At 44.4% G+C, this 15,088-nt stretch overlaps 1 protein-coding gene across 2 annotated transcripts; it reads left to right on the top strand.

Moving 5' to 3' along the window:
• The first annotated feature begins 5,448 nt into the window (after nt 1-5,448).
• Nucleotides 5,449-8,775, top strand: LOC132208861 (utrophin-like). Of its 2 annotated transcripts, XM_059644175.1 has the most exons (3): nt 5,449-5,549; nt 6,496-6,752; nt 6,989-8,775. In XM_059644175.1, exons 1-3 carry the CDS (start codon nt 5,453-5,455, stop codon nt 6,992-6,994), a joined length of 360 nt encoding a protein of 119 aa, XP_059500158.1. In that variant the 5' UTR covers nt 5,449-5,452; the 3' UTR covers nt 6,995-8,775. The 2 variants fall into 2 exon arrangements, with proteins under 2 accessions (XP_059500158.1, XP_059500157.1); XM_059644174.1 differs by lacking the exon at nt 6,989-8,775 and having other exon boundaries at nt 6,496-6,908.
• The last annotated feature ends 6,313 nt before the right edge of the window (nt 8,776-15,088 follow it).

The raw sequence follows: 15,088 nt of genomic DNA, 5'->3' as shown, positions 1-15,088 counted from the left end.
GAACCTGCTTCCATTTTCTCAGCTAATAACTGTACATTTAGGAATCTATTCACATTGGGAGTTGGCCATAAGTTTTCAACTCGGAAATGTTTTTAGATTGCCCAGGGCAATTAATGTGCAGTTCATTGCAAAGTCAGAGAGTATTGAATTCAATGGATGGAGAGGAAGAGGCTTTCGTATGGAGGGATGATTATACAGTCAAAAGTATCTCATCAAAACAGGTTGGATTTGATGAAGGAACCCCGCCCACGGCCGACGCCAACGTAACCCCGCCCACGGCCGACGCCGATGGAACCCCGCCCACGGTTGACGACCTCATCGCTCTGCCCACAACCTCCACAGCCAGCAACCCCAGAGGAGACAGCCACACTGAACCCTGCCGCATCTTCACCATCCCCCCAGACCTCACACTGACTGAGGACGAATGGTCAGTCCTTAATAAGGGCCTCACCTTTGTTCCCCTACAACCACACATCAACGAATACCAGTCACGATTGGACATAGAGCAGTTTTTCCGCCGTCTTCGCCTCCATGCCTACTTGTTCAACCGGGAACCTAACCCTCCCTCCACTGACCCCTTCACCCGCTTCCAACACAAGTCCTCCTCCTGGACACCACCCCCAGGCCTCCTACCCTCCCTCGACCTCTTCATCTCTAACTGCCGTCGAGACATTAACCGCCTCAACCTCTCCACCCCTCTCACCCACTCCAACCTCTCCCCTGCAGAACGGGCAGCCCTCCGCTCCAACCCCAACCCCACGATCAAACCTGCAGACAAGGGTGGCGCAACGGTAGTATGGCGCACTGACCTCTACATCGCCGAGGCCAGACGCCAACTCTCCGACACCACCTCCTACCGCCCCTCGATCATGACCCCACACCCGAGCACCAAACCATCATCTCCAACACCATTCATGACCTCATGACCTCATCACCTCAGGGGACCTCCCACCCATAGCCTCCAACCTCATTGTTCCCCAACCCTGCACGGCCCGTTTCTATCTCCTTCCCAAAATCCACAAACCTGCCTGCCCTGGTCGACCCATCGTCTCAGCCTGCTCCTGCCCCACCGAACTCATTTCCACCTATCTGGACTCCATTTTCTCCCCTTTGGTCCAGGAACTCCCTACCTACGTCCGTGACACCACCCACGCCCTCCACCTCCTCCAGGACTTCCAATTCCCTGGCCCCCAACACCTCATATTCACCATGCACGTCCAGTCCCTACACACCTGCATTCCGCATGCAGATGGCCTCCAGGCCCTCCGCTTCTTCCTGTCCCGCAGGCCCGACCAGTCCCCCTCCACCGACACCCTCATCGGCCTAGCCGAACTCGTCCTCACCCTCAACAACTTCTCTTTTGACTCCTCCCACTTGCTACAGACTAAGGGGGTGGCCATGGGCACCCGCATGGGCCCCAGCTATGCCTGCCTCTTTGTAGGTTACGTGGACCAGTCCCTCTTCCGCACCTACACAGGCCCCAAATCCCACCTCTTCCTCCGGTACATTGATGACTGTATCGGCGCCGCCTCTTGCTCCCCAGAGGAGCTCGAACAGTTTATCCACTTCACCAACACCTTCCACCCCAACCTTCAGTTCACCTGGGCCATCTCCAGCACATCCCTCACCTTCCTGGATCTCTCAGTCTCCATCTCAGGCAACCAGCTTGTAACTGATGTCCATTTCAAGCCCACCGACTCCCACAGCTACCTAGAATACACCTCCTCCCACCCACCCTCCTGCAAAAATTCCATCCCCTATTCCCAATTCCTCCGCCTCCACCGCATCTGCTCCCACGATGAGGCATTCCACTCCTGCACATCCTAGATGTCCAAGTTCTTCAAGGACCGCAGCTTTCCCCCCACAGTGATCGAGAACGCCCTTGACCGCGTCTCCCATATTTCCCGCAACACATCCCTCACACCCTGCCTCCGCCACAACCGCCCAAAGAGGATCCCCCTCGTTCTCACACACCACCCCACCAACCTCCGGATACAACGCATCATCCTCCGACACTTGTGCCATCTACAATCCGACCCCACCACCCAAGACATTTTTCCATCCCCACCCCTGTCTGCTTTCCGGAGAGACCACTCTCTCCGTGACTCCCTTGTTCGCTCCACACTCCCCTCCAACCCCACCACACCCAGCACCTTCCCCTGCAACCGCACGAAATGCTACACTTGCCCCCACACCTCCTCCCTCACCCCTATCCCAGGCCCCATGATGACATTCCACATGAAACAGAGGTTCGCCTGCACATCTGCCAATGTGGTATACTGCATCCACTGTACCCGGTGTGGCTTCCTCTACATTGGGGAAACCAAGCGGAGGCTTGGAGACCGCTTTGCAGAACACGTCCGCTCAGTTCGCAACGAACAACTGCACCTCCCAGTTGCAAACCATTTCCACTCCCCCTCCCATTCGTTAGATGACATGTCCATCATGGGCCTCCTGCAGTGCCACAATGATGCCACCCGAAGGTTGCAGGAACAGCAACTCATATTCCGCCTGGGAACCCTGCAGCCTAATGGTATCAAAGTGGACTTCACAAGCTTCAAAATCTCCCCTTCCCCCACCGCATCGCTAAACCAGCCCAGTTCTTCCCCTCCCCCCACTGCACCACACAACCAGCCCAGCTCTTCCGCTCCACCCACTGCATCCCAAAACCAGTCCAACCTGTCTCTGCCTCCCTAACCTGTTCTTCCTCTCATCCATCCCTTCCACCCACCCCAAACCGCACCCCCATCTACCTACTAACCTCATCCCACCTCCTTGACCTGTCCATCTTCCCTGGACTGACCTATCCCGTCCCCACCTCCCCACCTATACTCTTTCCACCTATCTTCTTTTCTCTCCATCTTCGGTCCGCCTCCCCCTCTCTCCCTATTTATTCCAGAACCCTCACCCCCATCCCCCTCTCTGATGAAGGGTCTAGGCCCGAAACGTCAGCTTTTGTGCTCCTGAGATGCTGCTTGGCCTGCTGTGTTCATCCAGCCTCACATTTTATTATCTTGGATTCTCCAGCATCTGCAGTTCCTATTATCTCTCAAAGTACAAAATCCCGCTGTTTTTGTTCTCAATTCATGGTTTAATTTTGCAATCAGTGTCGTAAGCAGCAGATTAGTTCAGTCCTTGTGAAATTGAAGGCAATGCAACACTTTAATTGGTCACTTTTTAACATGGTCGGTTCTCAGACGGAGGAAATGGTGAATGTTGTTGATCTTTAATGCAATATAATGGAGGAGAGAAAAATCTGGACTACAGAGCCCACAGGAAGAAAATTATAATCTGTCAGTGCTGCCTCCATTAGAACAATGCCAAGTTAATCCCCATCCCCATATCGAACAATAGAAGTTTCCTGCATATCAGAACATAACCATTGAGTGGGGAACTGATGAATAATGCAGGAGCACCATCGGATTGAAATACTTTTATTCCAAGGATTTCAGAACGTGCTGGGATTTTTATTGCAAGCAATACTTGTGATGGAATATTCTTTTAATGTCAAAGTGCTGCAACAGTTTGGAAGAACCAATATTAAATGGATATTATTGCAGATAATATATGTGAATGAAATAAAATTGTTTGCTTAAGGTATTTTGTAATTCTAATTGAATGTCGCATTTTTGCATCTCAGTTGTCTTCTGTTTCTTATTTTTACAGAGCAGGTATTGTCCTGGTCACTTGTAATGCTGCCAATTCAAGATTAACTACATGGATGGTCTCTATCAGTTGCTTAATCACCAATGTCAGTTTGCAATCCTGAATCCAATATTGTCACTTCATCTTTCAGTTCTGTTTATAATCAAAGTTTGAGATCAACAGCTTTCAGTTTACTATCTGGAAGTCAATCAGTGCAGATTTTGATGGTAAACCAGCGTTCTGTATGTAAAACTGCCTTGTTTGATTAGATTAGTTAGTTGAGATTCATTTTAGTGAAATGAATCCTAACTAAGCTTCATCTCTTCCTCATTCTGAACACATGCTATGTCATGCAATGGCTATTCAATTTTGCATTGGTGCCGGTTCAAACCATGTGTATTCCAACTACGGATTGATACAAATGAAATAGTACCATTTCCTTGTTAGTACCATTCTCGCCGTACAGTGTTTCGGCATTTCATTACGTTTCTGTGTACAGTTCTGAACCAGCCCCCTTGCCCCTGAGCTTGCCAAATGTCTCAATGTTGTCATGACATTGTCAAAGAATTCATTTCTTGGTAGATTCAGAGATAAATTAATGTAACCTAGTATGTGTTAATGCCTCTGCTGTAATCGGGCGAAATACTCAGGCCATTGTCTTAATTTTTCTCTCTTGTATTTATATTGAAATGTTGACCATGCCATTTGCTCCACTTACTGGGATTGGACTTGTTACAGAAGTGCTGAACGTCAACTTGCCAAATACAATTGGCTAAACAGTATGAGGCCAATCAGTCTCTTGAAACACTTTTGCTGTGCAATCAACATTCCAACATTATTTGACAATGAAAAATTACATACGTGCTTCAGAAGATTAGATTTGAAACAGAGATTTGTGAATATGAATGGAGCTATATATGTCTCCATCTCGGGCACCAACCTCAAGTCCACCTGGACTATCTCCAACACCTCCCTCACCTTCCTGGACCCCTCTATCTCCATCTCGGGCAACCACCTCGAAACTGATATCCATTTCAAGCCCACCGACTCCCACAGCGACCTAGGATACACCTCCTCCCACCCACCTTCCTGCAAAAATTACATCCCCTATTCCCAATTCCTTTGCCTTCGCCACATCTGCTCCCAGGACGAGGCATTCCATTCCCGTACACCTCGGATGTCCTCATTTTTCAAGGACCGCAACTCCCCCCAACCCATCCCACACCCCCGCAACCCCCCGCAGTGGTCAAGAACGCCCTCGACCGTGTCTCTCTCATTTCCTGCAACTCAACTCTCACACCCCGTCCCCGCAATAACCACCAAAAGAGAACCCCCTCATCCTCACATACCACCCTCCCAACCTCTGCCTACAATGTATCATCCTCTGACATTTCCACCATCTGCAATCTGACCTCACCACCAAAGACATTTTTCCTCCGACCATTGTCTACTTTCTGGAGAGACCACTCTCTCCATGATTCCCTTGTCCGCTCCACACTCCCTTCCAACCCCACCACACCCGGCATTTTCCCTGCAACCACAGGAAGTGCAACACGTGCCCCCACACCTCCTCCCTCACCCCCATCCAGGACCCAAGAAGACTTTCCACATCAAGCAGATGTTCAACTGCACATCTACCAATGTGGTATACTGCATCCGCTGGACCCATTGTGGACTCCTCAACATCGGGGAAACCAAGGAGAGACTTAGGTGTTCTGCAAAGCAGTCCCTATGCTCGGTTCACAACAAACAACTGCGCCTCCAAGTCGTGAACAATTTCAACTTCCCCTCCTATTCCTTAGACGACATGTCCATCCTGGGCCTCCTGCAGTGCCACAACAATGCCACCCGAAGGTTGCAGGAACAGCAACTCATATTCTGCTTAGGAACCCTGCAGCCCAAAGGTATCAATGCGGATTTCACAAGCTTCAAAATCTCCCCTCCCCCTACTGCATCCCAAAACAAGCCCAACTCGTCCCCGCCTCCCTCACCTGTTCTTCCTCTCACCTACCCCTTCCTCCCACCTCAAGCCACACCCCCATTTCCTACCTACTAACCTCACCTCTTGACCTGTCTGTCTTCCCCGGACTGACCTATCCCCTCCCTCCCTCCCTCCCCAACCTACACTCACCTCTACTAGCTCTAGCCCACCTCTTTAACTTGTCTGTCTCCTCTCCAACTATCTTCTCCTCTATCCATCTTTGATCCGCCTCCCCCTCTCTCCCTATTTATTTCAGAGGCCTCTCCCCCTCCCCCTTTTCTGATGAAGGGTCTGGGCTCAACATGTAAGCTTTTGTGCTCCTAAGATGCTGCTTGGCCTGCTGTGTTCATCCAGCTGCACACTTTGTTATCTCTATATCTCTTAACAACCTCATTAAGTGAGTTCTTGAGTTAACTATGCAGGGTAGACTTAGGGTTTATCATTCTAACTTGCCAGGCCTGAAAGATGAAAGTTGGTTTATGTTGGATGTTTGGTTCATAGCTATGAAAGATATCCTGAAAGGATTTTTCATATCTTTTGTTGAGAATTTTACCCACTTAGTCACTCTAATCCTTTTCCTTTTTTAAAGTTTCCTTGGTAGTCATAAATTTGAAATATCTGCGGAATTTTATTCGGCTTTGTATTGGTTCTCTGTGATTCCCCGTGAATGGCTCCGCGACCTGCCAGCTAATTAGAGAATTTATCATTGATGTGCCTGTCATAAAATCTTTAGTCTTATACTGTATATCCCAATTTCAGGAGAAAGTCCAGAGAGACCTTTTCAAGGAAAGGGATTTAGAAAGAAAACTTAAGTTCCATTGATCAAAGACATGAATAGTTGATAAATTATTTGCACTTCATATTTCCAGAACCTACCCCAGAAGAGAGAGCTAAAGCTGTCCGCAAACAGTCAATAGAAGTGAAGGAAACTTGGGAGCAATTGAAAACCCATGCGAGCAACTGGCAGAAACAGGTGGAAAAGGCGTTGGAGAAACTTCAAGAACTGCAGAAAGCTCTGGATGACCTTGAGGCTCATGTGATAACAGCTGAGGGGATCCACACTGATTGGCAACCTGTGGGTGACCTGTTTATTGACTCATTGCAGGATCACATTGATAAAACCACAGTAACTGCAATTACATTACACTTCACTTATGAACATGTAACCACAATGTTGTATCGAGATGATCAGTAATAGGAGTACTTCAGTAATATTGATTGAATGGTTGTTAACTTAATTTGCAAATTAAAACTTCGTTGAGCATGCCTTCTGATGATATCACATCGTTAATATGAGTATAATTGAGGATTCTATTAGTCAGTGACATCAGCTGAGTTATCTACTTGTTGCCATGTTATCAGGATTAAAGGAAAAGCCTTACCACGCCATTTGGCCACTCCTTAGAGAGAGACAACTGGTTATGATTTAACCTGAAGATCACCATGCCTCAGGCAAGTAGAGGGGTTGAGGCGAAGATCCTTTGTGGTAAGCTCACTGGTGTGGCAATTGAGCCCTCTGTTGGAGGGGATCACTCTGCATCACAAACCAACCGTTCAGCCAACTGAATTTGAATAGAGTTTAGGATTGGAGAGCAATCCATGCAATTGTATTTTTTTTAATGAATGTTTCTCACTGGCAAACTTTTAAAAACCAGCTCAGCCATACAGGCGAGATCAGTTCCTGATCTCAGCTGAATTTTTTGATCTCAGGTGGGTCAGCGTGAGGAGTTCAGTGATTGGAATGAATTCTCATGAATTTAGCGAGAGAGATATTACACGTGAATAGATCAATGTTTTGAAAAGCGGATGAGATATGAGCAAATGTTTTTAATTGATGTGGAAGACCAGCCACAATCATCATCAACGGTGGAGCAGGCTTGAGCGGCCATGCAACATTGTGCTGCCGCTATTTGACTTGTTCTGTGAAGAGGAAGGAAAATGGTCAAAGTTTCAAAAATGCTGAAGACCACATCATTCTACAACCTCAAAATTTGATTGTGTTCAGCATATTATCACTACTGGTACCCTTAAATCCTGGTCTATCATCTCAGCAACTCTACTCTGCCCAAAAGCTGGTTACTTGTGAAATTTTTGAAGAATCTTCCCAAGTCTGAAAATCATTTTTTCTTTTTGTAGAATCAGAGTTGGCGTGTGGAAGGAGGTCTCCTGGCATTTCATAGCTCTTTGAAATAACTCCCCAATTCGTCCCCCTCTGCTGTGCACTGACTTCAACCACTTTCTAATCTCTTTAATGGATGGGAACTTTTGAAGGCATCCGGAATGAGTATTAATGATCCCAGAATACCACTGAGCCTTATTAAGTTGTTAGTTCTGATGATCAAGAGCTTGATCAAAGAGGATTCTTTTAAAAAGTGCCTGAAAAGAGGAAAGGTACAGAGGCTAAGAGGTGGAGGAAGTCTCTTCTTGGGTTTGAAGCCTACACAATTAAATGTTTGGCAACCAGTAGTGGGCCATTTAAAATCAAGAGTGGGCAAGAGGGCTTAATTAGATGAGTGCAGATATCCTGAAGTATGGTTGGACTGGTGGAGATTACCAAAATAGCGATAGGCAGAGCCAAGGAACAATTTGGAAACAAAAATGAGAATTTAATAAAATTACTGTTAATACTATCAGTTAGGTAGCAAGTACAGAGAATAGGATTTGGTTCAAGATGAGACTCGGGCAGTGGAGTTTTAGACGACCTCAAGTGTTCAATGGGCAAATGTGGAACTCTAGCAGGGAATGCATTGGACTTGTCACGTCCGGAAGTGAAGTAGTTCTAGTTGAAGGTTTCACTGCTAATGAGGCAAGACAAGAGACAGCTTTAGGGATTGCATGAATGTGTGGTCGGACGTTCATCATGGGATAAACAAGATGCCAAGGTTGTGCTGAGACAAGCGTAACATTACATTGTTGCCAAGGGGGAGTAATGCAGTCAGTAGGTAGTGAATAGAGATTGGTGTGGGGACCACAAGCAGTGGTCTTCCCAGTTTTAAATTGTTGTCTCTACATAGTTCCGCAACTTTATGTTCTGTTCAAAGAGCATGACTGACGAGAACGCAGAAGTTAGCCATTTGTTTACTTGTCAATATATCTTGATTTTTCCATCATGTTCTCCAATTATTTCCAAAACCTGTGCAGTGTACTAAGTGAACCATTCAAACGTTAAAAGGAAATGTTAAAATTGTGGAATAGAAAGTTAAATTTATTTTCTTGAAAATTTAAATAAATTACATGAAGGTTTGACCAAGACTGAAAGGAATTAGATGGAACACCAGATGAATAAAACAAGCAGTAGTAAGGTGGTATTAGCTGGATGTTCCTGAAGAAAGAGAACACAGCCAACCTTTCTTCCATCAGGGAGATTAATTGTGTGGTGTCAGACACATTCGATTAAATCATTCCTTCTGTCTTTACTGTCTGACTGTACTATGGTTGTAATATTTCCTTTTTTAAAGGCTCAAGGTTCGACATACTTCTCATTTTATAAATTTTAAGAAGCTGGCTAATTATCAAGTCATGGTAGGATTGAAAACACATTCTATAACTGTTTGAAGTCAGAAGTCACATGACACCAGCTTGTCATCCAACAGGTTCATTTGAAATCTCACAAGCTTTTGGAGTGCGCCCCTCCATCAGGTGCAGTTAGTGAGATGACCACACAGACACACAGCTTATAAGCAGAGAGATCAAAAGATCATAGAATTGGCCTGAGTGGAGTGTCAGATAATAACTCTATGCAGGCGTCCAAGAGTGTTATAGGCAAGGAGAGTGTTTATACAGTCAATATCAGTGCTGTGCTGTCATGATAATCTGGCAGCGCAACAGGCATGTACAAAAGGTGACATCTCAGGTCAGACTCTGACTTGTAGTTGAGAGGCTTGTGTTCAGAATCTGTCTCAGAGTTTTAACCTTTATTTCAAAACCAGGAATTTACAAGATGCCACACTGACTGACTGTAACTACAAGTTGTGTGCTTTTTCAACAAAATATCTGCAAATAAACAAACATCCTGGATGAAGACTTATTATCTGACACTCCACTCTCACCAGTTGTATGATCTTTTGATCTGTCTGCTTATAAATTGTGTGTCTGTGTGTTTTCCTCTCTGACCGCACGTGATGAAGGGACTGCATTCCAAAAGCTTGTGTGATTTCAAATAAACCTGTCAGATTATAACCTGATGCCATGTGACTTCTGACTTTGTCCATCCTAGTCCAACACCAGCACCTCCACATTATAAGTGTTTGGAACCAAGTCAGTGCAACAGGCATAGGTCGAACATTTGACTTCGGAAGGATGCCTAGTGTCGACAAATTCATTAATAACAAAGGATTTCTCCATTATGCCATCTTTCGTAACATGCTGCGTCTCTCAGTCATAATGAAAGGATGCCCACTTTAATTTAGCAGCGCCAAGAACAGTTATGGACATTTTTAGCATGGGAGGAGGCCATTCAACCTATTTTATCTGTACCAGCTCTCTCCCAGAGCAACAAAATTAATCCTTTTCTCAAACTCATGCCACATATTTCACAGGATTGAAATATATAGGTACATAGTTAAGAGATTTTAACATCAAGTGAGCAGTTCTCGCACTTCACCTTGTCACTAAAAATTGAAAACGTGACTTTGAAAGAGTGAGTCTTTATTTTGTTCTGTTGTGATGATGAAGAAGATGCAAGACAAAGTGTTGGAACTGGCGTCTGGAACTTAGAAACTTTTAAATGTGTTTATAAAATGAATTCTGTGCGCATTTACTAAAAGCAGTTTTATGGAAGGAAAAGGTACAAAAGAAGATTTGGTGTATTGCACTTGATGCTGTTATACTCCAACCTGTGAAAACAGAACTCTACGACTGTGAGTGTTGAGTTCTGAGAGGGTGCTATCTTGTTTGAATTTACATTGCTAAGACTAGACCTATTTTCCCAACAGCAAAATTGGTAATCCAGCAAGAAATGGATATTGGTTTCTCGCATTCGTTGGTTGTAAGTGTCTGTATAAAGTTTGAGTCCAGTTTCCTTATATACAGGTGCTTAACCTGCTTATACAGTTTGAACATTTGTTGTGCCCATGAAAGTTTTTTGAATGGTTTCACCTCCAGTTTTTTTCTTTATACATATTTGGTATTTTTTCAGGGTAAGGACTGCCTGCAAAATCTGATATTGGGTTTTGAAAGACATCAGCTTTTATTTTGGAGAGATAATGGTAACTGTAGATGCTGGAGAATGCGAGATAACAACGTGTGGAGCTGGATGAACACAGCAGGCCAAGCAGCATCTCACGAGCACAAAAGCTGACATTTCGGACCTCGACCCTTCATCAGCAAAGGGGGAGGGAGAGACGGTTCTGAAATAAGTAGGGAGAGAGGGGGAGGCGGATCGAAGATGGATGGAGGAGAAGATAGGTGGAGAGGAGAGCATGGGTGGGGAGGTAGGGAGGGGATAGGTCAGTCTGGGGAGGCCGGACAGGTCAAGGGGGTGGGATGAGGTTAGTAGGTAGGAAATGGGGGTGCAGCATGAGGTGGGAGAGGGGAATAGGTGAGAGGAAGAATAGGTTAGGGAGGCGGGGACGAGCTGGGCTGATTTTGGGATGCAATGGGAGGACCGGAGATTTTGAAGCTTGTGAAATCCACATTGATACCATTGGGCTGCAAGTTTCCCAAGCGGACTATGAGTTGCTGTTCCTGCAACCTTCGGGTGGCATCATTATGGCACTGCAGGAGGCCCAGGATGGGCATGTCCTCTAAGGATTGGGAGGAGGAGTTGAAATGGTTCAATATTGGGAGGTGCAGTTGTTTATTGCAAACTGAGCGTAGGTGTTCTGTAAAGCGGTCCCCAAGCCTCCGCATCGTTTCCCCAATGTAGAGGAAGCCACAACGGGTACAGCGGATGTTTTGGATATTTCTGAAGCATTGATTTTCATTCAAAGTTGGTTGGATTTTGCTGAAGCAATAGACATAACTCACTATGACGTAGACCATGTCAGAGATAACGTTTCGAGTCCTTTGACCCTTCCTCAGAACTCACTCTTCACTGATGCTGCCAGACCTGCTGAGCTTTCCCAGCAACTTCTGTTTTTGTTCCTGATTTACAGTGCCCACAGTTCTTTTGTTTTTATGACACAGACAAAACTTGATCTCTGCAGGTAGCATGATGCTGCATTCTCCAACTTCCCTGCCTTTTTGTAATATAATATTGTCCTTTTAGTACAGAAGTGGCTTTTTTTTTGTTTGTTTTAACTTCTGCACATACTTTCTTTGCAGGTTAAAAGTCTGTGCCTTTTCAGTTCACTGCAGTGCTGCATAATGAAGACTTTCAACATTCTTATTTTAAAAAAGTAGAAAATCAGTGTTGTTTGTTTTCCAAAATGTGATGTGCAAGTGCAACACTTAACAGTGTGTTCATCAAACTATTGTTTCCTTTGATCTTTGTATTGCAGAAATTTCTAGAATCATTTCATATATATTTTCCTTGATATATTTTAGCAGCTTTCCTGGAGCAAGTCTGTTTTCCTTAGGATGAGACTAGTTTCAGACATACTCCCTTTATTATGAGATTTGATTGGGGTAAAGCGAGGAGGATTTTTATTCACTGAGACACACATGACTATATATTGAAAGCATTGGAAAATGCATCCTGTTCGGACTGTCATGTTATCTGGTGTTTGTACCAGGCTTTCTGATGAAGTGCAAATGATTTAGGATGCTAATGGATGCTATATGTTATTACAAGAGGAAATAAACATACAAGTAAGGATTTTGTGCCACAGTTATACATAGCATTGAAGCCATACCTCAATTATGGCATATAATATAAGTTGCCTCATTTAAGGAGGCAGTTCAGATTTAGGTTTACGAGAACAATACTTGCAATTAATGGGTTGTCTTATGAAGTAAGATCAGAAGGACTGGGAAGGATGAGAAGGACCTCCTCTCTACCTATCGTCTCTTCTCTCCATCTTCGGTCGGCCTCCCCCTCTCTCCCTATTTATTCCAGTTCCCTCTCCCCATCCCCCTCTCTGATGAAGAGTCTAGGCCCGAAACATCAGCTTTTGTGCTCCTGAGATGCTGCTTGGCCTGCTGTGTTCATCCAGCTCCACACTTGGTGATCTTAGAAGGACTGGGCTTGTTTTTGCTGAAGTTGAGAAGAGGAAGGAGGTGATTTCCTTGAAGTATATTTGATTCTGAATGGTCTTCACAAGGAATATGTAGAAGGATTTTTCCTATACTTTGGCGAGCGCAGAACTAGGGACACTTATGCAAAATTTGACGTTGCCACTTAAGGACAGATGAGCAGAGCATTTTTTTCTCTGATAGTTGTATGACATTGGAAGTAGCTGCCTCCTAAGATGATAGAGTTGGGGTCATTGAATATTTTAAGGTGGATTTAGATTCTGGTAAGGCAGGGAAAAGGCCTCTATTAGTTGGAGTCATACCAAGCACAAAAGAAAAGGTTTGTGTTGTTAGACATAGTCGTCTCACCTCCAGGACAACTCTGTAGGAGTTCCTCAGGGCAGTGTCCAGTGCCCAAACATCTATGCTGCTTCAGCATCCTTCTATAAAGTCAGAAGTGGGGATGTTTGCTGATGACTGCACAATGTTCAGTACCATTTCCAACTCCCTCGATAATAAAGCAGTCCATGTTCAAATGCAGCAAGACCAATATATTATCCAGGCTTAGGCTGTTACAGTGCGAGGTAACATTTGCACCACACAAGTGCCAAGCAATGGTCATCTCCAACAAGGGAGATTTTAGCCATCATCTCTTGACATTTAATGCTGCTACCATCGCTGACTCCCCCACCATCAACATCACGGGTGTTGGTATTGACCAGAAACTGAACAAGATCAGCCACATAAATACTATGGATTCAAGAACAGGCCACCCTGTTGTGTGCAGGTGATTTTCATCACTCCATTTTTAACAAGATTTAACTGGAAATTTGGGATTTGTCATATTTCTGAAGAGTCGAACGGCAGCATGCTTTTCTTTTCGTTAATTCTTTGTAATTTATTGCATTTAAAACTCCTATTGCCAGAAAACGAAATTATGTGGCTGAGCGACTTCTTTCGAATGTCTTGTGAGAAGTGCCATTCAAAGGTTACGCATTGTTACCTTGTGATCAGTTTGGATCAGTCGGGCAGGAAATAAGATGAGGCTGCGGGTGGGAAGATTTTGAAGCAGGTACTTCAGGGAAAGTAGCCTCTCCCTCCAGTCAAACCCTCCAACCCTGGCAATGTTCTTGTAAATCTTTTCTGAACCCTTTCAAGTTTCATGACAACTTTCCTATAGCAAGGAAGCCTGAATCGAATGCAGTATTCCAAAAATGGCCTAACCAATGTCCTTTGTAGCTGCAACGTGACTTCCCAACTTCTATATTGAGTGCTGTGACCAACAAAAGCAAGCATATTAAACACCTACTTCACTACCTGCAACTCCACTTTGAAGGAACTCTGAAACTGCACCCCAAGTTTGTTTGGCGACACTGCTGAGGACCTTACCTTTAAGTGTATAAGTTCTGCCCTGATTTGCCCACCAAAACCTAAAACCCTTTTCACATTAAACCTAATTGTCTGCTATTTGCTTGGTGGTATGTATAAAAAGGGAAGAGTTTATGCTTGTTCAGGCAACCCATACCCGACATTCAGAGGTTGTTTTCCTAATGGCTTGAATTGGAACTGCTTAACAGAATGAGTTTTGGGATGCCTCAGGATGTCTTTATATATGCTGTGCATCAGGCAGGTGTCAAATTGTAATTTCACATACAGTTCTGCATACAGATAGCATAACGTAAGAAAGAAGAACAGGACTAAGTAGAATTATCCTTCAAAGCCTTGTTGAGTTGATTTGTCCTGTTTTGTTACTTCTACATTTATTAAATCCACTTTTTTTAAAGCATTCTTTCACAGGATGAGGGCACTGCTGGCAAGGCTAACATTTGTTTCCCGTCCAGGAATGGCTTGGTGGGCCATTTTGGAAGTCAGTAGAGAGTCAGCCATATTCCTGTGAATTTGAAGTCATATACCAGAATTGCGAAGGAAAGCAGATTCCCTTCCCTAAAGAATACATTAGTGAATTCAGTTTTCTGTTACAAGAATCTATGATAGTTTCATCGTCACTGTTACTTTTAACTCGAGATCTTTATTAATTAAATGTCATTTCCAGCAGATGCTTTTGTATTTTCTATTTAATATTAGGATTTTAGTTTTAACTTAATTTCTTATTAACATTTCATCATTAATTTCAGGATGTTTCTCAGATTTTGTATACTTCCTCTCCATGAGGCTTTTAGAGAAGAAATTGCCCCAGTCAAACAAGAAGTCAAAATATTAAATGATCTGGCCAGTCAGTTATCTCCACTTATGTCTCTTTATCTCCAAAGATTTCTCACCAACTTGATGACCTAAATATGAGGTGGAAATTCATACAGGTAACAATGAAAACATTTTCAAAGCCAGCCA

Source organism: Stegostoma tigrinum, unplaced genomic scaffold (assembly GCF_030684315.1).
Source record: "Stegostoma tigrinum isolate sSteTig4 unplaced genomic scaffold, sSteTig4.hap1 scaffold_55, whole genome shotgun sequence".
Taxonomy (NCBI): domain Eukaryota; kingdom Metazoa; phylum Chordata; class Chondrichthyes; order Orectolobiformes; family Stegostomatidae; genus Stegostoma; species Stegostoma tigrinum.
The sequence above is the reverse complement of the archived record's forward strand: the minus strand, read 5'-3'. Positions and strand labels throughout refer to the sequence as shown.

Bases quoted from the DNA above. Each gene is read 5' to 3' on its own strand.
- LOC132208861 (XM_059644174.1), top strand. From the start codon at position 5,453: ATGTCCATCCTGGGCCTCCTGCAGTGCCACAACAATGCCACCCGAAGG. The intron at 5,550-6,495 runs GTATCAATGCGG...TCATATTTCCAG, and splicing joins AGGAACCCTGCAGCCCAAAG to AACCTACCCCAGAAGAGAGA.